This window comes from Wyeomyia smithii, chromosome 1 (assembly GCF_029784165.1).
Source record: "Wyeomyia smithii strain HCP4-BCI-WySm-NY-G18 chromosome 1, ASM2978416v1, whole genome shotgun sequence".
Classification (NCBI taxonomy): Eukaryota; Metazoa; Arthropoda; class Insecta; order Diptera; family Culicidae; genus Wyeomyia; species Wyeomyia smithii.
The window spans coordinates 187,529,560-187,556,611 of record NC_073694.1 but is presented as its reverse complement, the minus strand read 5'-3'; the positions used below and the strand labels follow the sequence as shown (position 1 = coordinate 187,556,611).

General features: G+C 41.5%; 1 protein-coding gene across 1 annotated transcript; it reads left to right on the top strand.

Annotated features, from left to right (window-relative positions):
- Positions 1–1,151: 1,151 nt before the first annotated feature.
- On the top strand, positions 1,152–27,052 carry LOC129718409 (huntingtin). Its single transcript, XM_055669176.1, has 14 exons — positions 1,152–1,400; positions 1,467–2,993; positions 19,067–19,994; positions 20,057–20,707; positions 20,770–20,953; positions 21,013–21,275; positions 21,396–24,550; positions 24,611–24,708; positions 24,773–24,923; positions 24,981–25,284; positions 25,337–25,471; positions 25,531–25,790; positions 25,847–26,021; positions 26,182–27,052. Exons 1-14 carry the CDS (start codon positions 1,333–1,335, stop codon positions 26,932–26,934), a joined length of 8,652 nt encoding a protein of 2,883 aa, XP_055525151.1. The 5' UTR covers positions 1,152–1,332; the 3' UTR covers positions 26,935–27,052.

Genomic DNA, 27,052 nt, shown 5'->3' with positions numbered 1-27,052 from the left:
ACAAAAGAAAGGATTCTTGCCATGAATTGTGTGAGTTTTTTCGAAACCAAAGATGTAATAAAACGATTTGTTTACATTTTGTTAGTTGCGCCCTAAACGTGAATCACTCCGGAATTGTTTACGAACTTAGCACGTGCGGTGGTGGGTTGAAGCTGACAAATTTTACAGTGCGCTTCGGGCAGCACGGCAGGACAAAACGGGGTCAAAATCGAGCGAATAAAGAAGGGTTTTGACAGCAATAGGTAGAGTTGTTTACCTTAGAGTGCCTATATATAACTGGAGTGGCGCCGTGTCATCCAAAGTAACGCTCGTAGCACTGGTAACACTGAACATCCTTTCCCTTTTCCCCACACGTGTTTAATAGGTTGTTTGCTCAATTGGAATGACACTGACAGATAATTTTCATTCCAATTTTGACGGTGTCGCCACTCTATATATTTACAGGCACTCTAGTTTACCTTTGTTACTTACCACCTTTTGACATGTTACTCCTGCATTGTAACAATTTCTCACCTGTTTCATTCACCTCCCTGACACGTTCGTAGCCTGCGCACTTGCATGTGAGGGAATGAAATGGCATGTTACAATACTGCGCTTCACACTGCTATGAACAGCGATGTCGGCAGATTAGGCAACACTGAACAGGAGTGAAGAGCACATCAGCTGTCTTCCCTTCGCGGCCATTGTTGTTTGGGGCTCAGCATCGAGGGGTTCGTCATAATGGGGGTACTGTCAAACTATAGGTAATAGGATTACGGTGTCAGGAAGGTAGTTTCATTACTTACAGAGTAATATGCACCTCTTACGCACCCCCCGTCAAAACATCAGCTGCGATTGCGAATGGAAAAACCTAATGAAAAAAACCAAAACAATTCAGCTGCAAACACTCACACAGCTACAAGTCACATATGATGCTAAAAAGTTGTTCATGCAAAATTTGAGTTGAACGCATTTTCAACGGAATATTGCATTACATAGTCAGTGAAAGTGTTCTCAAACCAAAATCATATTTATTATATTAAAATTTGAACACTCAGCGTGTTACTGGACATGGACTTTCGTATATTTGCTGGATTGATAATTGTTGATCGCCCAACTTTATGCATGCGCAAATTTCTGTGCAAACGCATACCATCTCCTGTGCGGTGCAAATGTCAAATGCCTGGACAAGTGGAAAGTTTTCCTGAACGCAATTACTCATTTCCAGGATAGTTTTCGACGAATAGTTGTACTGAAAATGAAAATTTAGTCTCCAATTTGTGTGTCACTGTTCAGCATCGTACACCCGTGGGAGATTTCCGGTGGAATTCATCGTTAGGTGTGCAGTAAGGTATGGAAAAATTATCCGTTTTTGGGAGACTGCAAAAATCGATCGATACACTGAAGAGTACGGAATGCAGGTAAATGGCAATTTTACGGTAGAGTTGGCTAGAGTTTTAATGCTTTGTTTGATTGTTGATTTCCAGCCAACAGGAAAAGTTGGCCCACTTTGGCCAGATTACCGATTCGCTGCTTTCAGCCAAAACGGGACCGGCGAATGTCAGCTTTCAGAACCACCTGAGCGCTGCCCTCGGAACGCTGCTGATGTTCTGCGAGGAAACGGATTCTTGCGTACGAATGAGTGCCGAGGAAAATCTAAATCGTATTGTACGGTTTTGCGAGCGAAATGGAGCGATTGTGCGTGTACAAATTGACTTGTACCACGAGATAAAGAAGAATGGTCACGAGCGTTCGCTACGGATTTGTCTGGCACTGTTTGGTTACTATTGTGGAACCATCAAGCAGCGCAAGGGAAAAATTTATGCACAGAATTTGCTGCCTTGTATATTTGCGATTTCCAAGCGTCGTGAAACGCAGCTTTTGGAGAGTTTGGCTGCGTTTGTAAAAATCTTTACCGAAACGCTGGGAAGTTTTATGACTGATGGAGAGGTTCTGAAAATGACGGAGATTTTCGTTGAAGATTTGAATGCCGAGTGTGCAACGAAGCGGCGTTGTGCCGCTAAAAATATCGACTCGTTTATTGCGTGGTCTCGTAGTCCTGAATTCTATGCCAACATTGTTTTTAATCGTTGCATTGAAATATTGCTGAAAAATCAGGAGCAGAATGCCGTGCTGGGGGTGCTGGCTTCATTTCGAGGAATCCTGCCGGTTGTGTTGAAAAGCTGCAGTGTAGATAAGGCAGTGGAAATATTTGATCTTCTGCTACACTTTTTGAAGGAATCCAGTCATAGTGTGATCAATGCCACTTTGGAAGTTATTGGTGTTATATTTAATCATATGCAGCCGGGGCTGCGGAAAGTGTTACTCTCTGAAAGCTTGGAACATCGAAGAATTCTGTTGAAACGTAAGACATTGAAAAATTCTGTGTTTAAAATTAATCTTAGTGAAAGTTTGTTAAGTTCTCGAAAGTCAAGCACTGATGCCCGCGTGGATTGTTTCCGGCCACCGGATCGTGGACTGTCCCTGCTTCAAGTCAGCTCGACGCCAACAAAATTCGCATCCGGTGACGATAAGTCTCTCGCATCTGCTTCCGACCTTGAAATGGACTCTTTTCGTAGCATGGAGTTGGACAATTCAAGCCCGGAAAAGGAACGTAAGCCTAGTATAGACACGTTGTCGCTTAGAAGTCAAAAGTCCAGCGATTCTTTGGGATCGTTTATCAGCACGTTTCTCACTACAAGCTCGAACGCCGGCGAATCGATGAGCAAATTTTTTCGAAAACCTTTCGATTTACCGGCCGATACGTCCCGGTCCCGGGCTGTTCCGGACGAGGAGGATCACCTTTCGCTGGAATCGTTAACCAGTAGTCAGATTTCGATACAGAGTAGCAACGCGGAAACGATACGGAACGAGCTCGATGTTACGCTAGAGGTGGATGATTCGGTGGCTAGCACTACTGCAAGTGTTGCCGCCGTCGAATCGACTCCATCGGTCACGTTGGCCGTTGGTAATGCGGTTCCCGAGAGGGAAACACCGGTGGCGGCGATTGCTAGGTGAGTTTGATGAAGTATTTTTTTTGTTTGGTTATAAATGCAAAAAAGGGGGAAAATCACATTTAACAGTATTAACCACGCTCTAATGGCAAAAATCTACGCTGAACTCGATACAAAAGACTGCGTGTAGAAAATTCAGCTTCAGTCTATTTTGTCACAAAATAGCGAGTGGAGTATAGCTGTTAGAGGTACGCGACATTGAGAAACGAGAGCTGCATACGAGTCAACTTCCATGCACTGCGAAACATGTTACCTTTATTTTGCATACGGCAGCAACAGTTACCATCGTACGCTGCACGATATTTTGCTGGAACAGCTACTGGAGGGCACAGCGGAGAGCAAATTTTATGCGCGGCCAACAAAATATTCTATACCACCGGTGGTGGTGCGATCATCAGCGTTCTATAGCACACATTTCGAGCTGAAGATTATGGAATCGGTTTTTTTTAGAACTATAAATGCTTGAAGATAAGAGTTACGAGAATTTTCACAACTACTCCTAGTGTGAAATGTCCATCTATTTCTCAATAATTATTTTTACAATAACGACCAGGGCGCACCAAAGATAAACGGTAGTGTTGCCTATGAATAGTTTATCACAACAAGACATAACCCTCATTTCAAGAATTTTCACTGCTAAATTGAGTGATTTTCCGGTTTAATTGTTTGTTTGTGTTCACTCGAACACCGTTATCAGTCAAACATAAGAAACGAAAATTAGTTAATCTAAGAACCAGAGTGATTTTCGCAGCGGGAAAGCAAAAACTTTCTTTTGATGCTTATGAAAATCACTCAGTAGTATTGAAGATGTATTGGTTTGTTTCTCTTTCTTTCTATAAGCTACGTGGCCACGCCTTAATGGTAAAAATCGACGCTGAACTCGATACAAAAGATTGTGTGTGGAAAATTCAGCTTCAGTTTAGTTTGTTACACATAAGCGAGAGCAGTGCAGCTGTTAAAGGTACGCGACATTGAGAAACGAGAGCTGCATACGAGTCAACTCAAAATATTCATGGTGCGATTATCAGCGTTCTGTAGCACGAATTTTATGGAATTTATGGAATCGGTTCTTTTCAGAACTATAGATGCTTGAAGATAAGAGTTATGAGAATTTTCGCAACTACTACTAGTGTAATATTTTCATGTATTCATGCATCGTTAGTTTTAAAATAACGACTATCAAAAATAAACGGTAGTGTTACCTATGAACAGTTAAGCGCAGCATATAATAATATTTAGTTTAGCATATATTAAATATTTAGTCCTACGTCACCATTTCATACAACCCCTAGGGCTGTATACCTCGTAGTATTATTGTTTGGTTATAAATGCAAAAAAGGGGGAAAATCACATTTAATAGTATTAACATAGCATAGCATAGTGAAAAGGCAAAATCCTGGGATATATTCCGCACGACACTTTATTATATTTCAGAAATATTCTCTAGACTGCAAAGGGTTGACGTTCTTGTGATATGCCGGTATATTCGTTTAAATTTTATTTTATCTGCTGACTCGAAACATTAATACCTATCCTTTAGTTGCGTCGTGTGGCTTATTTTCGTTTAAAAGTCTAGTCTTTTTTAGATTTACAAGATCCACAAGTGTTAATCCAAATTAAAACAAAAACTAACGACAATTGAACTGATTGGTAATTCAAATTAAATATCTGTTTCAGCGAGTTTAGACACATTAGACTGGGACAAGGTTATATGGGAAAATATTTATGAAGAAAAAAAAATATATGGGAAAAAAGCGATGGTGTTATTTTTATATAAAGTATAACTTTTTGCCAACGCAGGCCCGGATTTGAGGGGGGGCAAAGGGGGCAGTTGCCCCGGGCCTCCCGATTCAAGGGGCCCCCTGAGTCCTGGGCCGACCATTTTTTTTTGCTCGTCACCTCCCAAAATGTTACCTCTAGGGCCTCACAAACAAATTTGCCCCGGGCCCCCTATCGTCTAAATCCGGCCCTGTGCCAACGTCTTTTCTGTACGAACAAAATAAGTTCAGTTCGAACACTAAAATATATTAGTTTATTGAGCGTACTTGAACTGGTCTAATAAAACCAGACGTAATTGAAATAGGCAGTGCCTAAATATATGCCACCCAGGGGATACGACGTTACGCACTGTGATCCACGAGGTCCCGAAGAGAAATGCTCTTCAAACGGCTAAAGAAACTGCCGAAACTGGACCGAATCAAACTCAGAGATTCGATTGACATTGTGCCCTCAAAACATGGGAAAAATGGGATGGCGAGATCTAATAAAACCTAAACCTAAATAAACCGGGATGCATTGCTCTTGAATGTAGAGATGGTCGGGTATGGGAAATTTGTTACCCATACTCGACCCGTACCCGACTCATCGACATTCGAACCCGTGCCCGACCCGAACCCGATTTTTTTTTCTAACTACCCGCACTTGACCCGTATCGAAAGAAAAAATCACAAGAAGGTTGTATGCAAAGCCACGACCGCAAGGTTGAAGTAGAATACTTTTACAAGAAAGATAACCCGGCTGCTTGCGTATCAGTCATTTTTTCTAGTAAATAAACGTTGACCGTTCATTGGCAGTATTGTAATTTCTTTTTGTCTGATATTTTGAATGAAGTTCATTGAATATTTTTAAATTTTGTGCAAATGAGAAGTTGAAGTGCTGCCGAATTGTAATATGCACATTTAATACGACATCATTAAACGGGAACTGCACAAAAGCTACGGTTATGCAGAACGCGAATGCCGGCGCGATGCGATTCGCCTTACCGTGGTGAAATGTACAGCTTTTTTTAAGGCGAAGTAGAGCTATATATTTCAACAGACTTCGTCTTGCCGAACCGCATCGCGCCGTTATTTGCGTTCTGCATGACCGTAGCCAAACACTAAGCGACGCAAACACGTAATAATAATCAGAGTATGCATGTAGATGAAGATAATTAACTTTGGATTATGGCGCAAAACGAGAAAATATTTACTCTTCAAATAATCATTTGTGTTCTTCGAATTTCAGTTGTTCAGTTTAATATCCGATGAAATGTTGTTTATTATCTGATGAAGCTCTCATATAGGCCAAATGATGCATTCCCAATTTACTAGGTCCATAACTCTGCCGACCGTGCTTGGGAAAGCGCGGTATAACGACCAATCAGAGGTAGAATTTTATGTTTTGACAAGGCTTAAGAGTTTTCAATAGTACAATAGTTCGAATGATAAAATTGCAATTTCATGCATTTGGTAGGAATCTTAGAAGGTTTTCTAATCGATTGCTGCAAAAACGAAGGAAATCCATCGAAAACTAACCGATTTATTAGCATTTGAAGTTTTTCTCACTTTTTTCAGTTTTAGTTTTTTCATTTCACATCCCTATGTAGCCGAACTTCCTGAGAGAAGTATTCTAATTCAAAATTAAATCTTCATTAATTCATTTGTTGTCCTTATAAGGACAATTGTTCAATTTATTATAGGATGTAGTGTTTATCTTACATATCTGTGTTACCTTGATAGTGAGGACTAAGGCGCACGGTCAACACAATGAGAAAGGTGTTTTCACATTGAAAACTAGACACGGCTTTACTGGAGGAAGTGTTGGCAAATGCATCTACCGCTAATACCACCGCTATCATACGAAAACGCGTCGTTTCATGTGGGGAATATCAGCAACGAAAAATGACGCGCGTCTAAGCATTACCCGAACTGTTTCGCCGTGCTGCTCCCATTTACCTTTACATCGGCCTCAGGAAAGTACCGGCTGCATCTGCATCCACCGCTGAGGCTGTCACTATACTGCTATTGGTACCAAAAGTTATTAACTCTTCAAATAAGTGTTTTATTTGTTCTCAAAAGAACAATTGTTCAATTCAAAATCGGATTTACGCAATCGCATCTCTGTAATATTACCGACAATAATATTCTTCTGAACAAAATGATACAACTTTTCCATTAGGCCTCTGCCATAATAGACGCGAAAAGCGACGCGAACCGATTCGCTCGGCTGTAGGTTTATGTACAGCCATCAGTAGAGCTGTACATTAACCTACGGCCGAGCGAATCGGTTCGCGCCGCTTGTCGCGTCTACTATGGCAGAGGCCTTAGAGAAAGTTGCTGGCTGATGTATTCACTTCATGCAAGCCTGCTGCTTGATGCTTCCCGCTACCACACTGAAACAGCATTTTAGTGAAGGGAGTGTCGTTGCATCAGCTGACCCTGCTACTATCGATGCTGATATACCCGCCGCAACAGCTACGCTATGCATAGCCATGCCACAGTTGTGGCCGCTATACGCTGGCCCAACTGCTGAGCAACTGCAACGCTATCCGTAGCCATGCCACAGTTGTGGCCGCCATTGGTATCCGCTGTACCTGCATCTGCTGGCCCTGCTGCTATCGATGGTGAGATCCGCTGAAACTGCTACGCTTATCCGCAGCCATGCCACAGTTGTGGCCGCTATCCGCTATCGATGGTACCCACTGCTCGCTCCCGCTGCTGCTAAGGGAGGACTGCTGTCGTCGATGTTCAGAACTATTATGAGCGGCTTCGACTAAAACAGGCTCTTATATAGGGATGAAAATAGGAATGAATTATTTTTCGTACGTGGTGGAATGATATAACTTGAAAAATATGTGTGACTTCATTCCGGCTCAGAGCGATCATTTGATAAGCTCCACCTCTTTTTTCAGTTTCTAAAGTTTTTCCTCAGTTTCGTAGCACGGATGCACAAAAATGATTTCTTGTCGAGCCGGACCGATAGCACTCTCATTGAAGCAACAAAATAACATGTTTTGTGTCGTGTTATGCAGCTTGGTTGAAGAAAATGTTCCCGTCCCCGTGTCGCATGTAAGCAGATTATTGCGTTCAGTAGACAGTAGATAGTGTATCCAGCGAATAAACACCGATGGTGCTCTTACACACGCAACGGTTTTAACCCGTATCTTATTGCGGTTTGTAACATCAAGCGATTTCGTTTGCTCGCTGTTGCGTGTTGCATCATGTTGCAACTTGGCAGCTGGGAGACGACGAAATTTTGTTTATGCTGATTGATTGAATCGACTTCATATTAGCCCTGCATAGTCGAACTAACTGCTTTTGTGAATGCGTACTAACAGGGCAGTTATTTATTCAATGTCGGTTATGCTGATCGCGCCTTTGCGCTGCCCCTACAGTGGGGGGTTTACTAAATAAAGTGAAAGTAAAAATTTGACAACTACAACAGAATTTGATTGCATCCCGCACAGAATGTCTGCTTGTGTTGATGCCAGAAAATTATTAACCTTCAATTATTTTTTTATTTGCCTTGAAAAAAGCATGTTGCGGTTCAAAATCGGTTGCTAATTACAACCTTTGAGCTGCCCTAACATTGGGGGAATTAAGATACACGGACAACATGCACTGTGTAAGCTATTTCACATTCAGTAAATTAGACGGGTGCGACAAATTTGAATTGCTAGGATGCAACACAGAATGCTTGCTTGCGTTGACAAAAATTATTAACTTTCAATGACTTGTTTATTTGCCTTAAAAAAGGCATTTTGATTTCCGAAATTGGATTTCCTGATGGCAATCATCATGCTGCCCCAACACGGGGGGAATAATGGCTGTCTGGCGACACACGCTGAGAAAAACCGCGCTGCTCCTAAGACGTGGTGACCAACCACAGGGCTAGTGCTGCTGCTAAGGAAGGACGACTGCTGTTGTCGCTGTCTAGAACTATTATGAGCGGCTCCGGCTGAAACAGGCTCTTATATAGGCCAAATAGCATGTTTTCAATTGCAAGTTTTATGATTCTGTCGACCGTGCTTGGGAAGCAAGCATATAACGACCAATCAGAGGTCGAATTTTTCGTTTCGACAAGGCTTGACTATTTTCAATAGTACAATAGTGTGAATAATAAAATTACAATTATCTTATTTTGAGAAGAATCTTAGAAGATTTTCCAATCTATTGCTGCAAGAACGAAGGAAATCCATCGAATACTAACAGATTTATTAGCATTTGAAATTGGACATGTTTTTCACTTTTTTCGGTTTTAGATTTTCATTTCACATCCCTATGTAGCCGAACTTCCTGAGAGAAGTATTCTACTTCAAAAACGCCGAAATTGCCGGTACCCGACCCGCCTTGGAATTTTTGACGTAGAACTACGTCTCTCAGGAAGTTCGGCTACATAGGGATGTAAAAGGGGCCATCCACATACCACGTGGACAGATTTTTAACGATTTTGACCCCCCCTCCCCCTCCGTGGAAATTAGCCAACCCCTCCCCCCCAAACTGTCCACGTGGTATGTGGATGGCCCCAGATGAAAATCTAAAACCGGAAGAAGTGAAAAATATGTCAAATTTCAAATGCTAATAAATCGGTCAGTTTTTGATGGATTCCCTTCGTTCTTGCAGCAATAGATGGGAAAATCTTTTAAGATTCCTTCCAAATGCAGAAAATTGTAATTTTTTTATTCGAACTATTGTACTATTGAAATTGTCAAACCTCATAAAACGCAAAATTCGACCTCTGATTGATCGTTATATGATTGCTTCCCAAACACGGGCGACAGAATTATAGACCTTGTAATTTGAAATGTGCTATTTGGCCTATATAAGAGCCAGTTTCAGCTGAAACCGCTCATATGGGTTCTAGACAGCGACAACAGCAGTCCTCCGCCTCCCTTAGCAGCAGTAGCAGTGCAGCGAATACCAACGGCTGCGGATAGCGGCCACAGCTGTGGCATGGCTACGGATAGCGCAGCAGTTGAAGCGAAAAAATTATTTTATGAGCATTGTAGGGCAAGTGAAGGAAGTTAACAGTTAGTTAGTTTTGGTTACGCGATTTCTCAAATTTCAAAAGAAAGCCGTAAATCCGTAAATCCAGATAGGGCAAGTTTAATGATCGAAGTACGCTGACAGGATTATTACTGAAAGTTTATGTTATTTATTATTCTACGTGAAAATAAACCAAAATATTTTGTGTTACCTCACTGAATACAAAAAAAATGCTTGCGTTGAATATTTTTTCTAGTATTCAAGTCTTCAAGTTATTACAATTCCTGCTACTAAAAGATGCGGAAACAATCGTAGCAGCTTCCAAAAAATGATTAGACATCTTCTACGATAGAGGGACAGATGTTCACTAAGTAACCGCAATCACTATGATTTACCACGTTTTTTACGACGATTTTCCAAATAACGCATCGTTTTTTTTAAATAACGCGATTTTTTTTACACGATAGTAAGTAACAGTAACGGTATTAGATTATAGGGGTAGGTTTTCTACACAGTGGTGCTTAAGTTAATAAAGTCCTATTACGGGACTCACGTATGTGAGAAAAATGTCGCAAAGTGACATCTGCCGTGGAATCTGGGTTATTCTGAGTGTCATACGAGTGAAGTGAAAACGGAAAAAGCGACATTTCGCGTGGAATTATTTCACGACCAAAATGAAATGATTTCACAAATATAGGGAAGGTTGAGAATCGATTGATTTGTGATCTAGCGGTAATATGTATGGGATTTATTTTCCAGTATCAAGGCGAATCTTTTTTTTTTTCTTAAAAAAAAACGGCTCTCTGGGACTTACAAATTTTTGAGCTGCGGTCAATGGAACGTAAGGGAAAAATTGACCTTCGAATTTCGTTTAGCGATAGGGCTCAAAAGTTTCCTCTTGTCGAAAAATGTCCTCATACAAAATTTCACCTCAATCGACTTTCCGGAACTTAGAAATTTTTGAGCTTGGAAACTCGCTCATTTCACTTGTCCTATTCTCATTTTTACTTCACTGCCAATCTCACTCCACGGAGGTGATTTTTGTCACCTCACTTGGAATCGGGAATAGGTCTCAAAAAGTCAAGTGAGCGTGAAAGTGAAATATATTTCACCGTGAAGTGACTCCCGTAATAAGCACCAGTTACATTATTAGAATCGTGTAAAAAACTACTTTACTATATTTCGCAGCAGAATTCGCATAGCAGTCATCAACCACCTAACAGACCTGCGGAATTATGAAAAAGAAATCCTCCAATAAATGCGTCAAAAATTAGTGACAGATCAGACGAGTTCGAAATTTCAAACTCATTGACCGGCAACCCTACCATGAATTTGTTCAAATTTTCTAGTTGGAACGTGCGAGGTTGTTCTTCCGAGAAAAAGAGAAGGGAGTTGAGTCGCAACCGCTACAGATACTCAATCGTCGACTTGCCTTTTCGCCGAACATTTCCGTAGTGTCTTTGCAGAGCAGCCTTCAACCGTGCGTACACCTTTTTTCGACAGTGGCTTGGAAGTATTTCAAGTACAGTCAAACCTGTTTTTGTGCGACTCGTTTTTTTGTGCGAAATTTATTTTGTGCGACATTTTTTATGCGATTGTTTTTTTTGTGCGACTGTTTTTGTGCGGCATATGAAAAAGGACCACTTCCGACAACATTTTCAGCCATTTAGTTTTTCCGATTCTTGAAATGAATTCCAACGCATTACAGAAGTGTTGCGTCCGAAAATTACTATTTGAGCCAGTTTTACGTAGGAAAAGTCACGAACTGCTTGTTACGTTTATCAATCCGATGTTTTAAAATTGTATTCATAGGTATTCTAAATCAGAATCAACAACTTTCGAGTTATTTTTAACTAAATTTTTTTATGCGGTCCCTATCCACCGCATAAAAAAAAGTTTTTTTTTTCAATGATGCTGTGGAAATATTGTTTTGTAGCTGCACGTCAGGGTGGCGATTACCTGGAAAATCAGGGAAAACCTGGAAAAGTCAGGGAATTTAGTTTCTACCTGGAAAAGTCAGGGAATGTCAGGGAATTTCTTTTAGAGTTAGGTAATTTTTTTCAGTGTCACGTAAATTAAATTCTAAACGCACGACTACGTGCTGGAAATAGAAAAACCATGCTTTACTGAGATGACATACACAGAGAGAAATTTTTGTTCATCACTACATACGTCCGATCAGTCAAAAAAGAGCAGACAACGAAGAGTTCTCTTTCTTTAATCGTTACGTGCTTGGTCTCCCTGCAGAGCTCCAATACAGACTTGTTAATATCTCATTATTCACTCACTTTTCACTAACTTGCTCATGTATAAAATTTATTCCATCGATATTTCTCAAACATAACTCCAATTTCAGGTTATATTGGGTGATTTTAATACACATATTGGCAGCCAGTTCGTAACAGAAGATGATAAACAGTTCATCAGGTCTAATCTGCTGCATCTTAAGTCCAATACTAACGGCTTAGAACTGAAGAATTTATTACATTGCCTCGAAGGCTCATGTAACTTGGCGTAATAGAAAAAGCAAGTCGCAAATTGACCACATCCTTATGAGCATCAGGCCATTTCTCAAACGTCCAGACATTAGATGCCACTTTCAGCGATCACAAAATGATAATAGGAATAATTGTAAAGAAGGAGACAGAATCAAACACCTTGTCAGACCATAATGCAACTGCACCTCACCTCACGAAGAGAGCAAGAATTAACGTGGAAGCACTGAAGAATGAGTAGGACAGAACAAGGTATCAGGACTTGACACTGTGGGGCATGAACAAAGCATCGATCATCATCATCATAACAACATTGTCCCCAAGAAAAGCATCTGATCCTAAACGATACAATGCAGCAGAAACTGCTGAAAGATCGTTCCAATCCAGTGTTAAAAAAAAAGAAAGTGAAAAAGCCCACAAGGAAAAAAGAGCAGCTGTCGAAAAGCATTTTGAAGAGAAGGTCCAGAAGTTCTTTGAGGAAACTAATGCAGATAATGAACTTGAAAAAATGACCGAAACCTTTCGCTTCATAAAAAGCTACCGCCGCAAGATGCAGAGTAAACCGGACAAAATACATACATATTCGAGAATGAGAGTCGAAGCTGAAGGAACAGCATACAGATATCAGCATAGAACTGCCGTTATCCAGGTCCTTAGCTAAGCAGGAATGAAAAACAATACCGCACCCGAAATCGGTGGAATACACGCTTAACTGTTCAAGTATGAAACCGAGAAATAGGCTGACAGGATACTTCATGTTATACAAGAAGCCTATAGAAGAAGTGCCCCAAACCATGTTTCATTCAGGATTACAGGTGTATCAATTTCTGTTGCCTTCAAAGTATATGCAAAAATTCTACTTGATCGTTTCGAAAAACAGCTGCCTTCGTTCCCATTTTATCAGATGGCGTTCAATGCAAGAGAAACTCGACGGATCGAATATTGGTTCTGCGACGGATTTTAGATGAACGATGGATAAAGGGACAAAACACTGTTTATCAGATTATGAGCACAGGATAGCTCTGAGCAAACTGTTATATAGCAACAGCAAACTAACAAACGAAAAGTGAAACTTTTTTTCGCACGAAGACCTCAAGTAGTTTTATCAAGATGTCCGTAAGACGAACGGGGGACGGATTATTACCAGCTCAAGATGATTTACCGGCCATCATCGAATCAGCATCAATTGTTCCTGAGCAAGTCAACGGTTTTGGTGAACCAGCGAATATGGGCTCCGGACGGAATCAGCCAGCAAGGGTGTGCGAGCAGAGGATTCCGAGTCCCGTGTCCCATCAACCATTGGAGAAGCTTCGAGGCCGTGAGGACTATGCGGTATGTGCCTTCGGTATGCGTATGGTCATGATAAAGGAGGCGAAGAATTGTCGGAGCGCGCTCTAGCTACGATTTGCTTGAGCATTGAGAGGTACGATTGAATCTAGTGTCAGTGTCGGCGGATCAAGTGGGGCGTATGCAATGCATCCGAAGCAGCCGACCAAGAAGAAGGATAAGTCCAATATAAGATGTTTTAGATGTGGAAGACTTGGTCATTATGCATCGGAATGTCCACAGAAATCGCAGTCTCAGCCTTCTAAGAACGAGAAAAGTTCTCGGAACACTCGAAAGAAGGCATTATTGGTATGTAAGAAACAGAGCCAATCAGTAGATAAATGGATTTTCGATTCCATAGCTGGAGACTTTATGTGCAGGAACGAGTAAGTAGTTTGTTGGAGCAAAAAAGTCTTCACAAACCATCTATGTTGTAGATGCATCTGAAATACCGGTTGTGGCAGTTGGCAACCTCATGCTTGATGCTGATGTAGACGGTGAGTGCTGTTGTCTAGATATTAGTGATGTTTTGTGTGCTCCAGATCTCTCAGTCAATCTATTGTCTGTGAGTCGCATATGCAAGAAAGGTTACTGCATCACTTTTACAAGAAAGTCGTGTAAGGTCAAAGACGAATCAACGGGAGAAGTCATCGCCATGGGGCGAAAGAAAGACGGTCTCTATCAACTGAGCCAAGTAGGTCATCCGAGCGCATTTGTAGCACGTCCATCAACCAACTTGAAACTTTGGCATCGGCGATTGGGTCATCTTAACGTAGACAGCGTGAAACAATTACCTGGCTGGTGACGGGAATGGAGATACTGAAAGGAACGATGTCGTCCCTGCATCGAAGGAAAGCATCAGCGGTTGCCATTCAAATCTGGTGGTACAAGGGCATGCGATGTTCTTGAGCTAGTTCATTCGGATTTGTGCGGAGCAATGGAGAAGCCTTCAATCGGAGGGAGCAAATATTTCGTCACTTTTATCGGGGCATTCAAGAAATTTAAGGCGTACACTGAAACCCAGACCGGAAAGAAACTAAAGTGTCTGCAAACTGACAATGGAGGAGAATACGTCGGTGAGCATTTCAGAGCTTCTAAGAACGGATGGTATTCGTCATGAGACCACGGTACCTCACAATCTGGAGCAAAATTGGCTGAACGCATGAATAGGACGATTCAAGAGAGAGCCAGGTGTTTGCTTTTTCATGCCAAGCTAGACAAGCGGTTTTGGGCAGAAGCAGCGTCGACCGCTGTATATTTGATCAATCGATTACCAACGAAGGGTATCCTTGTCACCTCTTTGGAAAAATTCATGAGAAGGAAGCCGGATTTGTCGAATTTACGCGGAGCCGAGACGATGGCACACGTACCAAAGGTAAAACGATCCAAGTGGGATCCCAAGTCAACTGGCCGCGCAATTGAATCTCCTCGTCTATCAAATGGATGCTGTAACTGCATTTTTGCAGGGCGGTTTGGATGGTGAGGAGATATACATGGAACAGCCCGAGGGATTCCACGATCATGACGCTCCAAGAAAGGTTTGCAATTCTAAGAAAGCGTTATAGGGACTTAAGCAGGCAAGCAGGCAGAGTTGCCAATGTTCCAGTTTAAACTGGATTCTTTCAGTTTTTTTCAAGTGATCCAGTCGATCAGTTTAATCCCAAAATCTTCCAGTTTTTTTGTAAATCTGACAGTTTTATCCAGATTTTTTGGACACTCAAGCTCCGACTGGTTTGGAAATATTTTTAGAACGTAAATTTTGTGGTTTGATAAGCAGCATTTCCAGTATTGTATCTTCTCGCACGAAACACGGCCAAACTAAGGATGTGTTGTGCATGGTTGAGATAAAAAGACAAGTAAGTTCAGCTTTATTCTAAAACTAACAAATAGGTGTTATCAGATCATGAAAAAAAAAATAATTGCAATGATAGGTTAATGTTATATAAAAATAGAAACAATCTATCTCAAAGATATTATAGATAGGCGGCATTCTTCAAATTAATTTCAGTTGCGTAGCAGTTTAAAAATTGTTCGAATTCACAGAAGTAACGTAAGAAAATGTTGCATCAATTAAAAAAGCTTCATTTTCTTGATTTTGCGATAAACTGGTTGCGCAATTTGATATTTTGCTCCTGTAAATGAAAATTTTCAGTTTTCAATTTCAACAAAATGTTGGCCCGAAGTTACTGTATTTAAAACTTATAATGGATTCAATAACCATCACAGAGAAGCATTCTCACAATTTATTTTTTCGGTATTCTGTAAATTTATTCGGAATCCAGTTTTATCCAGTTTTTTCCTCAGCAATCTTCCAGTTCAATTGAAAATTTTGTTGGCAACTCTGCAAGCAGGGTTTGGAATACCAAGCTAGACCAGAAACTCAAACAAATGGGACTAAAACGTTCAAAGTTCGACACTTGTGTGTACCACTTGTGTGACAGTTTATGTTGACGATTTTCTCCTGTTTTCGAATGATCAACAGTTGGTCAATGTCAATGGTCAATGTGAAATGTCAACTATGCAATGAACTCCAAATGGAGGACCTGGGAGAGGTCAAGCAGATTATGGGACTACGAGTCACCAGGACGGATGACGCTATTTCCATCGATCAGGAAAGATATATTCACGAATTACTGGAAAAATTCAACATGAGCAATTGCAATCCAGCATCGACACCAGTGGATGTTAATCAGCGACTACCCAAGTTAATGAGTCCGAAAACTAAAAAGGAGATAGAAAAAAATGAAAAATGTTCCATTTAGTGAGCTGATTGGAGGTTTGCAGTTTATTTCGCATTGCACAAGGCCAGACATCACCCATGCAGTTAGCATAGTTAGTTCTTTCTGTAGCGATCCGGGGTTGCCACACTGGACAGCAGCAAAGCGAATATTGCGATACCTAAAAGGAACTAAAAATTACAAGTTGACATACAGGAAGGATGCGGATGCAGCATTCACCAGATACAGTGATGCGGATTGGGGAAACGATGCTGAGACGAGACGATCGATAAGTGGTTACGTATTTCTCTAGAGTGGAGGAGCAGTTTAATGGAGCTCGAAGAGGCAATCTACCGTAGCTTTATCTACTACCGAAGCAGAATACATGGCTTTATCGATGGCTAGTCAAGAAGCTGTCTGGTGGATGGGATTTTTGCGTGAACTATATGGCATCAACGATTCCCTGGTCATCAATTGCGACAACAAAAGTTCGATTTGTCTTGCCGAGAAAGAGATGGGTTATTCGACGAGAACAAAACACATCGATATTAGACACCATTTTGTTCGCGAATGAAGATCGAAAGATGTTGGGTGTACTACAAATACCCACTTAAAGGGGGATGTTAGAATAGTAAGCGTTGCATTTCTACACCATCATTAATTTATTATTCGTTGCTAATTCCTCGACCTGATCAGACGTCTTTTATTCTATCACTATCTTCGCTTGGTGTAGCACACTCACTGATAAACCGGATCCTGAAGGCTTGCTTGACTGAACGAACGTCTTTACAACGGATGCGATCGATGCGAAAAACGAGAGAAATGGAACAAGGGTGTACAATAAGCCCCAATCTCTTTATCTTAATGCTTCATCGTTTGCTTTCGACGCTGAAGGAGTTCTTGTCGGAACTCACACTAGATCAGCTGGAACAAATCGTGCTGCCGTTTATACTTGCTTACGTTGATGACGTTGAAAGAATTATAACCTTATGTCGCCGCCGATACTAAGCGGAGCTTAGATATCTAGGTGCCTTCATAACAAGTAGCCTAAGCAGGAGTGAGACAATATCAGAATGAAGAGAAAATGGTGTACAAAGCCTCTCACAGCCTGAGCAGCTTTCTAAGAGATCATCCATTACCGGAGAATATGGTAAAACGGTTATACCATACGCTCATCACGCCAGTGGTGACTTACTCGATGGAAGCCGCAACGATTCTGATGCGAAATTCCTTGCGGAGCAAGTAGAAAACAATGTCGGAGGCGCTAAAGGCAAAGAGTGAAGGAGCGAAGAAGAAGTACGTGAATCACCGGTCTATGTTACTCCGAATGCTGATGCTAACACTAGTAATTCGCAACACCTAGCTATGATAGAATTAGGAGGTCGAACAATAACCAACAAGACTCGCGGCGCGAGGCTGAACTTCCTTGGTCAGGTTCTAAGAAGAAGACCTCAAGAAATTATGTCAGAGCTTCAAAATTTAAAATCTCGGGAAAATATAAAATCGGTCGTCCATGCCATACAAATCCCTTAATTATTGAAAGAACTTAGCGGGCAACAAAGAGCTGTTAAAAAAACAGCCACTGGCTGTTAAGCTGTTAAGTGATGTGGTCAAATTTGATTATAATTATAGCGACGAATCTGAGTCGGAGGAGCGCAGCAACGATGAACTATGATGAAGAGGCAAAGGTTTTGGCGAAGGCTAGGATTGGAGAATGCTAGCACATCAGACGAAGATCTATAACAAAATCCAGAACACACACGCCTACATAATAAAACCGACGCAGCATCTAGAAAGACAGAAATTGAAAAAAAGAGCACACTGAATAGAATGACGAGAGAAATACAAAAATTGAAGTAATTAAATAAAGTTAAGTATCCATTTTTGATTTACTTAGTTATTATTGTTTTTTTCTTATTTTTTATCTCTCTTTTACATCATATTTTACATTTATTGTCATGCATCACTTCGTCCTTTTTAATGTTTATTTTTTTTTATTTTATTATTATTATTTTTGTTATTATCGTTATTTGTTTTATTACATTACTCAAATGTTTTACAAGTGTATACATTCCAACCAATTTCTTATTCTGTATGGCAACTGGTTTACCCGAGATAAGATAGTGGAAGTGCTTGAGGGTGGCACTATATCTCAATAACAATGAATCGTACAGAAATCTAGTATTGCCATTCTGTCTTAAATCAGTAAGTTTGACAATATAGTTTTAAGCCGCCTGATTGCTTTATTGTGCATTTCCATTATTTTACAAGTATAGCATGGACGGTGTATTACCTTTTTGCCAACGTCTTTTGAAGCAGAATTTGCAGCGTTTTGATACATTGTTAAAATTAATAATAAATATCACACTGTGTCAGCTAACTTTTCATCTGAACTAATACTTTTACATGAATCAACAAGCCGAGAAAAACGCACTTTTACATAGTTGTATAGCATTGCTTCTTATAAGAAGGGACAATACGTTTGGATGTTTGTACAAAGTTTTCCAGAAAAAAGTTGTTTAGTTCATCTATTAATACGAAACTATAAATGCGATAGGTTTGCTATGCGCGGTAGTATAAGCTTCACAACTTTTGAAATGTTTAGTCTTCAATGTCGTGTTTCATGACATTGTCTTTTATATCTGAGCTATGTATTTTGCGCATTTTCCTGTAACTTGAATAACTCTGAAGTGGATACCAGTATATAAACTATAATATCTAATACCAAAAGCATCTAACAATACAATCTTAAGATCGTTCTACCCACATTTGTGTTCGTCTAATTTCAGTGCCATGAAAGATCATGACGAGCCTGCAACCGCAGAAATAACACCAGATGCACGGAATCTTTTCATCGGTTCAATCCATGACCAAAATATGCTAGATTACGCCGTGCGACTAATTGCTTCGCGATTTCTACTGGCAGGAACGAAGCACAGTCGCCGGCTGGACCACCTAGTTAGAGTTTCTGTGAAAACTATGGCTCTCCAAACCATTGCTCAATGCGTTCAGCTGCGACCGGAACTTTTGCTGCTTGCCCTGGAGAAAGAAGAACCCAAGGAAGAGTTTGACGTTGTTGAGATTCTCAATCTGGAGGATGCTATCAATGAGATCTCGAATCAGGCGATACTGGAAGTGGACGAAGGAGCACTTGCGGAGGCTAGCGTTGAACCGGACGCCGGAGGGCTGCTGGAGATGAAGGAGGATCATTTTGGCGAATGTACCAGCTCGACCTATTTCGAGTTTTTCTCACCGATGAGCATCAGTCTGGATCAAGGGTTAACTTCACTCAAGACCAAACTGAAGCTGGTGGAGGAGAACTTCTGCACGATGGCTAACGATAACCAGGAGAAGCTGAGCCGAGAGCTGGATGCGATCTTATCGCAATCGGATTGCAGTGGAGATGTCGCGAGGAGAAGCGATCGTAGAAAAGAGCTGCTGGTAGTTCCGCGGGTAGTAACTAGTAAGGGTGATCTGGTGACGAGGTGTTTAGAAGCTGGAAACAGCGAAGATCAACAGATGATCGCCGATGTGCTGTTGTTTTACGATCATGTCGATCAGAGTCTACGCGGAAATGTTCTGCTACTGTTGGGGAATTTTTTGCATGTGGTCCTCGAGAAGTTTGGCAGTGTAGAACATTTTCTAGCGGCTAATGATAGACAGGCAACGTTGGGAGGCTTTCTGCGACAAGATGCACTGCTACAGATGATTGTACTGGTAAGTTTTGCCACAAACCCGCAAAACTTGATTTTAAAAGCTGATGAATTAATCTTTTTCAGGGTTTCTCTGACGAGATTCACACTGTAGTGAATCAAGCGTTGACGGCATTCGAGCAAATTTTTGGCGTTTACTGTCGCAACCAGCTATCCACGTCTTGTCGACGTAAAACACCGGGGAATGGTTTCAGTTTTAAATCTCAACTGACTCTCAAACAAAATTTGTTGTTAGATGACATAGAAGCTATAGAATTAAATCCGCAGTTGCTAATAGAAAAGTTTCTGTTGACGTTCCACAACCGATACTGGCTAGTGCAATGTAAGGTTTGTGATGTGATCGCTAAAATGGACTATCGGTTACTGCAGAACGTTGTTGGGTTGGATATGGCAGCGAATGTGCATAATCGATGTCGGGAACAGTTGATCATACTTCTCAGGGACGGTGATCCAAGGGTGCGTAATTACGCCGGTGAGCAATTGATCCGGTACTTGGAGAACATTTACCAACGTGAGTTCAGCAGTGGAACACACATTAGCGAAGAAGATACTATAGAAGATTTCGTTAAGAAGCACATTTTGGCGGGATTTGCAGAGCCGATCGATAGACGCAGACTGGAAACGATAGGTGATGCGAAATTGTTTACGATGAAAGCAGCACCTTTATTCTACATTCTGAGTAATCAGTTATTGAATGTTGGCGATCGAAACCAGCTGGTAAGATTGTTGGTAATGATGTTCTACAAAGAGTAATAATATTTCAACAATATACTTTTTAGTTTGGAGTCATCAACTTTTTCAAGCTGCTCATCGGTAAATACAATCCGTTTGATCTCGCAGAACTGTGGTGCGAGTTCAACATTTTGAACGTCCTTCTAAGTTTAATGAGTGAGCATACTGGAACGGCTTTGGATCTGACGGCTCAAACCGATCTTTTGGAGATATGCTCCAATCTTATGATTGGTATGTAAGGATGAATATTTTTTGCCATTTTTAACGGGTAATTGTTTGTTGTTTTACAGTGACTTTGTCCTCTCGGAACACAATTAGTGCCGGTGACAATGAAGTGATGGATAAATTCATCTTCCATCTGCTGAAGTTGATGAATATTTACCAGCATCTATTTACCAACCAGCGACCCATAATCATTTCTCGGGCGCAGAAGGGTGACCTTTTCATGAATGCCAAAGAGCTGCAGCTGATCAATTGTTTCGGATATTTTGGAAATGATCATTTCTATCTTAAATTGTACAACGTGCTCTGGAATTCGTTCGAAAGTTATAAGGTGAGTCCATAAATGTGAGAAAATGTATTCCGTATTGATAATATCACAGTTAATTTGAAACACAGGAAAATGACACCAAAATCAAGTAGACTATTACTAAAATACTGTTTTTTGTTTCAGATCACTATCTCTGTCGACGTCGGTTGCAAGCTTTTTGAACTGTTACGCACAACTATTGCTAGTTTATGGCGCCTGCTCGAGATGAAGAGTATCTCCGCCATGAGCAACGGGCTCAAATTCATGGAGGAGGTGATCCGATATTTGATGGTTTTCCTACCCTACGAACCGGAGCGATGTGTGCAATGTACGCGGTATCTGTTGCGCTTTTTGTTCTCTGGAAATTATGCCAATTGCCGCCAAGAGGTGGAATACTTTCGTAAAGCCCGCGAAACGCAGTACTCAACTGGAGCGAGAGAGAGCCGTGATTTTTCGGATCGGTATTACGAGTTGTGTAAGCTCAGAAACATCACCGCGGTCGCTGAATTGAGTAACTACATCAAACAGTTCGAGCCGGTTGTGATCGCATGTTTAAAGATTTTCTCGCGGACAACAACTCGCGTTCAGACCGCAATTTTGGACATGCTTTGCCAACTGCTGGATTACAGCATAAATTACCATATGTTGGACTCGAGCAACGTGTTTGTGGACTATGTTTTCAAACACGTGGAGTTGCTGGAGACAGGAATGATTCAGGACGCTGAACAACTGATTGGGAAGATAGTGAAATTTTTATTTCTTCTCTCACAATCGAAGGATAGATCGAAGATCGTAACCATTCCAAAAATTATCAACATCTGTGATAACCTACTGGCCAACGGGATGATTCGAGGGGTAGCGATAGCTTCGCTTCAGGCGTTAGCTCTTGAGATATTCTTTCTGAATCGATTGCCGTTACCCGAGCAGGAGAATGAAGTACTGCTGTCGGAATTAGCAACCCAGAAGGAGGTAGTTTTAAATATGATTATGAAATTCCCGGAAGAGGTGGGCAGCTATGAAATCGTGCCGATGGTACTACTGTTTGAGGGTCACGGACAGGCGGCAAAATATCAAGTTGAAATTTCGAGCGCCTTGGTTGGGGTTATGCTGGAGGGAAAACTTCCGGTGAGAAGCGATCGGGAGTGGTTGATTGTTCAGAGAACTATGGAGGCTTTGAGCCAGGGAATAAAAGAGGATGATGAGAGTTTGTCAAATTGCCTGGCAATCCTGTTCGAAACAGCGAAAACTAAAGATTGCTTGTATGATCAGAAAGTTATCTCCTGGCAAATAATTTTGGAAAAAGTTGTGCTAAAACTGGAGGAAACACAGCTGTTGGAAAGTCTTAAACTGTTTCTGAATAAGGAGCCTTCAATAAATGCGAACATTCCAGTGGAAGACGTGTTTGGTAAATTGTTAAACGAAATGTTAATGAAGTCTCTGGAGAATTGCGATGCTCAAAATAGACACCCATTCCAACAAAAATGTCTGAAGCGATTTATTCAAACCGCAGGTGAATTTCGAAAGTTTCCTATCATCGGTAAGTGCCTGTTAGATCACATCACTATAGATCGCCTGCATCTTGGCAGTCATGATCCTCGACTAAGAACTGCTCTTCTAGAGTTTCTAGTAGAAATGGGCTATGATACAAAGCAGTTGCTATGCGTAGTTGCCTTCCAACATGACACCGTTGGAAGGAAAGAACTCTACGCAGAATTGATAGGATTATTGATGAAGCACAAACACGCCAAAGCGCACTGGTCTTCGGAAGAAGTGCTTTATCTAATAGAACACCACATCATGATACTTCTGGAAAACCACGTAAAATTTCTTTTCAAATATGTCGCAATGCCTGAATTTTCATCTGCCATCGTATCGAAAGTTGCTGTTTTACTGAACGATTCACCTTCACATAAGCTGCTTAATGTTTTGGAAAAGTCTCTTCTTAACAGCTTACCCCAGTTCCTGGGAACTACGACAACCCTTCTAGCTCACATCAACATCACGATCGCTCGAAAAGCCGCTTTAGTACTAGATGCAAAGCTGGAGACCTTACAGAAGATGCAACCCCTGACAAATGAACTGCTGAAGAAAGTCATGCCGGAAGAGAACTTCCAACTTCTCTTAGATTCATTGAACCCAGAGCGTCGTAAAAAGTTTCCGAAATTGTTCAAGTCAGTTCTAGCGCTAGTTAGATTCTACAAACACGTAGATCCTCCTCGAGATCTTATCCCGCGAATCGATACGGAGCTATTGAAGCAGCTTGTGCTGGATGATACGTGGTTCATGGAGCAGATTACGTATCATTGTACGGCTGGATCGTACACCAAGGCGCGAAATATTTCCCGAATGTTGTACGAAGTCAGTGCCGAGAGTAAACTGATCAATTTGCTTTCCGTAAGCAGCTTCAATGCACACTTGCTACGAGAAGTGATAGACACTGCCTTTGAAAATATGTTCCATGCGTTCCGCAAGGACTGCATTCAATTTAATCCCCATTTGAACTATCTGAAGGTTCATCCAATGCTGAAGGTTGCACTGATAGTGTTGATGAGGAAGCTGAATGAAATCAATATTGCTCCTGAGGATGAACTGAATGAAGCGAGCGTTTTGCACTACGTTAAGGCGGTTATTCGGTTCCTGGTGAATCTTGATCGATTGGATCATCTCGGCTTGCTGTATGTCGATGCACGGTTCATCGATAGGTTCGTCAAAGATTATCTGCTGAAGTCGAACTTTTTCGAGACGCTGCTGATATTTGCAAGGATCGTCGCAAAGCTTATACAGTCTAAGATAAAAGTTACTGGTTTGAAGGATTCTACCAATCTGGAGCTTCACCTCACTTGCCTGGATTTGATTCTAAAGCAAAAATATCTTTGGATGGAGTTAAACCAAAACGATAAGTTCCGTGAGGATCAGGAACTCTACGTTCGGGTGATATTCGATGTTTTGAAAGTTCATCTGCGGGATCGCTTGTACTTGGATCGCTACCAACCTCCGGAAGTCTTTACCCGACACTTTCCGGAGCGATACGATGAGTTGGAAGTTTACCTGCAAGTTATTCTAATTGCGCAGTTGATCTTGGAAGCGCCTAAGAGCTTGCAGCACTCGCAGTTGTTGCGTCCGCTGGAATCATTATCGATTTCGGTGCTGAAAATCGACCGCTTCTTTCCGATGGCCATGACTCCAGGAGAGGTGTTCAACTGCTACAGTATCGACGTGGATGTTGAACCGCTGCGGTTGCCCTCCGTGCCGATTGATTATCTGTACGAAGTGGATACATTAGAGGAGTACTTGAAGAGGTACGTGTTGTTTTGATTGGGTTGTAGAGGAGCATTCTTGTGAAGGGTTTTCTCCCGTAGGGTCAACATTTTCGGCTACTCGTCGAGGCAACAGTTTGAGGAACTGTTTATGTCTCTATTGGTGCTCATCAACAAAGAAGGAGACCCGGATGTGATTAGTAAGTTATGACGTTCTTCGGATGTAAGTTTTTAGTGTAGGAAAATGTTTATAACTGCTTCCAGATTATCAGGAGCAGCACCAGATCAAACGTATGTGCCTGAGGTCAATCGCCGATCTTCTACTGAGCTGCTATCGATATCCTCGTATAGGATTTAGCGATGGGAAGTTCTACCATGTACCACGGAATACCGTTTTGAAGTGCGACTCGGTTAGGTAGGTTTGCATTAATAGTCTACAAACTTTGTGTAATATTCTGTTGGTTTCTCACAGCTTAAAAAAGTTGCACAGCATCCAACTGTTAATTCCGCTGAATAACGTCTTCTATCAGCCTAACTTGGAACGTAGCCTGCTGGTTTCAGCTGAAGACAATCTGTGCTGCTTCGGAGACAACTCGATCGGAACTCGGAGCTTCGGAATGAATCAGTTCGGGATTCAGTATGCCTGGCATAATATGGAAGGGATCGTGAATGAATCGTTGGTCGCGAAGAACATTCACTATTTCATCGAGAAGGCTAACCTCGATGTGATGAGTTCGGTCCAGCTGATGTATGACATCTTTGGGCAACTCTTAGAGGTTGGAGAATCAGATGAAGTCAGAATAGATGAAGAACAATTAACTTTTTCAGGACTTTGCTTTAATTCTTCCTCACCTGGTGCCATTCTGCGAGATTTGTGAAAATCGGGATCAAATTCGACAGCTGTATGATTTGGTGCTTGGTTTGCAGGAGCGAGTTGCTATGGAGGACAGTTTATCCCAGCAGGTATATTTAAAACTATTTTTTGCAAAGTACGAATCCCGTAAGAAAAACTTTGATTACAGTATATCATCTACTTGCTGTGCAAAATGGCTGCTTTGTTGGTTCCGACTATGGCTGAACTTTCTCACCTTTGCTCGATCATTCCAACATATCTGAAAAGCACTCAGCTGTACACTCGAAATGCTACGCTGAGTGGTCTTCTAGCTCTGCTAGAATGTTTGGTGGCGTCGAACACAACCATGGGCGGACTTAGCGAAGAGCTCCAGCTAGTGAGAAACATCACCGTGAACTACATCGTCAAGCATGGAATTATTGATGAGAGGTATACCTTTTTATTTCTCGATCTTTACGTATTTATGATTCTCAACTTTATTTTAGTTCGACAGCCTACAGTGATGCTCACATCAAATTGGTGTGGACCCTAAACTTTTATCTGATCGAGAACACATCACGATTCGTCAGCGAGTGTAATCTACTTTCGAACAGTATTATATCTGCGAACAACATCCTCAAGCGGACAACGAACTTGGAGATTTATTTGTGCATATTGAATGTAAGTTATCAAAAAAAGGAAATTCTATTTAAGCTCAAAATCATATCACAGTTTTTAAAAACGGTAGAAAAGGCTATAACTATAAATGTTTTCAGCTGTTCATAAAACAAAATTTACACTGTATGTACACTCTATGTTCGTTACTTTCTGTTTCATACAGGGCCTCGAACGACTTGTGCTGACCGGCACCCCAAACCGACCGTTGCTCGAGAAAATCGAAAAGCTCGCGCTCGACCTGGTCAAACTGGACAACGAAATGTTCTCACTGGCAGCGCTAAAGCTGCTGCTGTCCTGCATCTATCACAGTTCGGCCGATCAGCTCGAGAACACCGAACGCTGCAATGGGATCGTACAGGACGAACCGGAGATCATTATCCAGCAGATCGAGAAGATTGAAATTCTGTTCGCCAAAATCCGCACAACGACACCGTCGGGGGCGAAAGTTTTCGGCGATGTGCTTTGCCAGCTGATTCGGGACCTGCTGCCACCGAACGAAATTCTGACGAAGGTTTTCAAAGAGCTGATGCTGAACCAACCGAACCCGGACATCATAGCGACCGTGACGTATCAAGTGTTTCGTTCGGCCATCGACAGTTCCTGTCTGGCGCTGTTGCAGGAGTGGTTGCTTTGCTCACTGCCGAACTTTCTTTCGCTACCGCAGATCAACAAATCCGTCTGGTGCCTGACGGTGGTCTTTCTGTCTGCTTCCCTCAACCAGCATCTGCTTAAGGTGTTCCCGGAGGTGCTTTCGTTACCTTCCTATCAGCAGCTGAACGAACGAGAGGTAACCAACTTTATCCTTTCGGCCAAAGATTTCTACCGCCAGCTGGAAGCATCGCAGAAAGCTCGATTCAAGCAGATCTTCCAGCAGTGCGATTGCTTCATCTATCAGAGTCTGCTGCGGTGTCTGTGAAACCCGGGCCCGGTTGGACTGAGCAACTAGATTTATTAATGTTTGATTATTTTTTACTGTTGAAGATTATTATGTAAGCAAGTATTCAGAAAATATATCCACTATTTGGAAAAAAGTA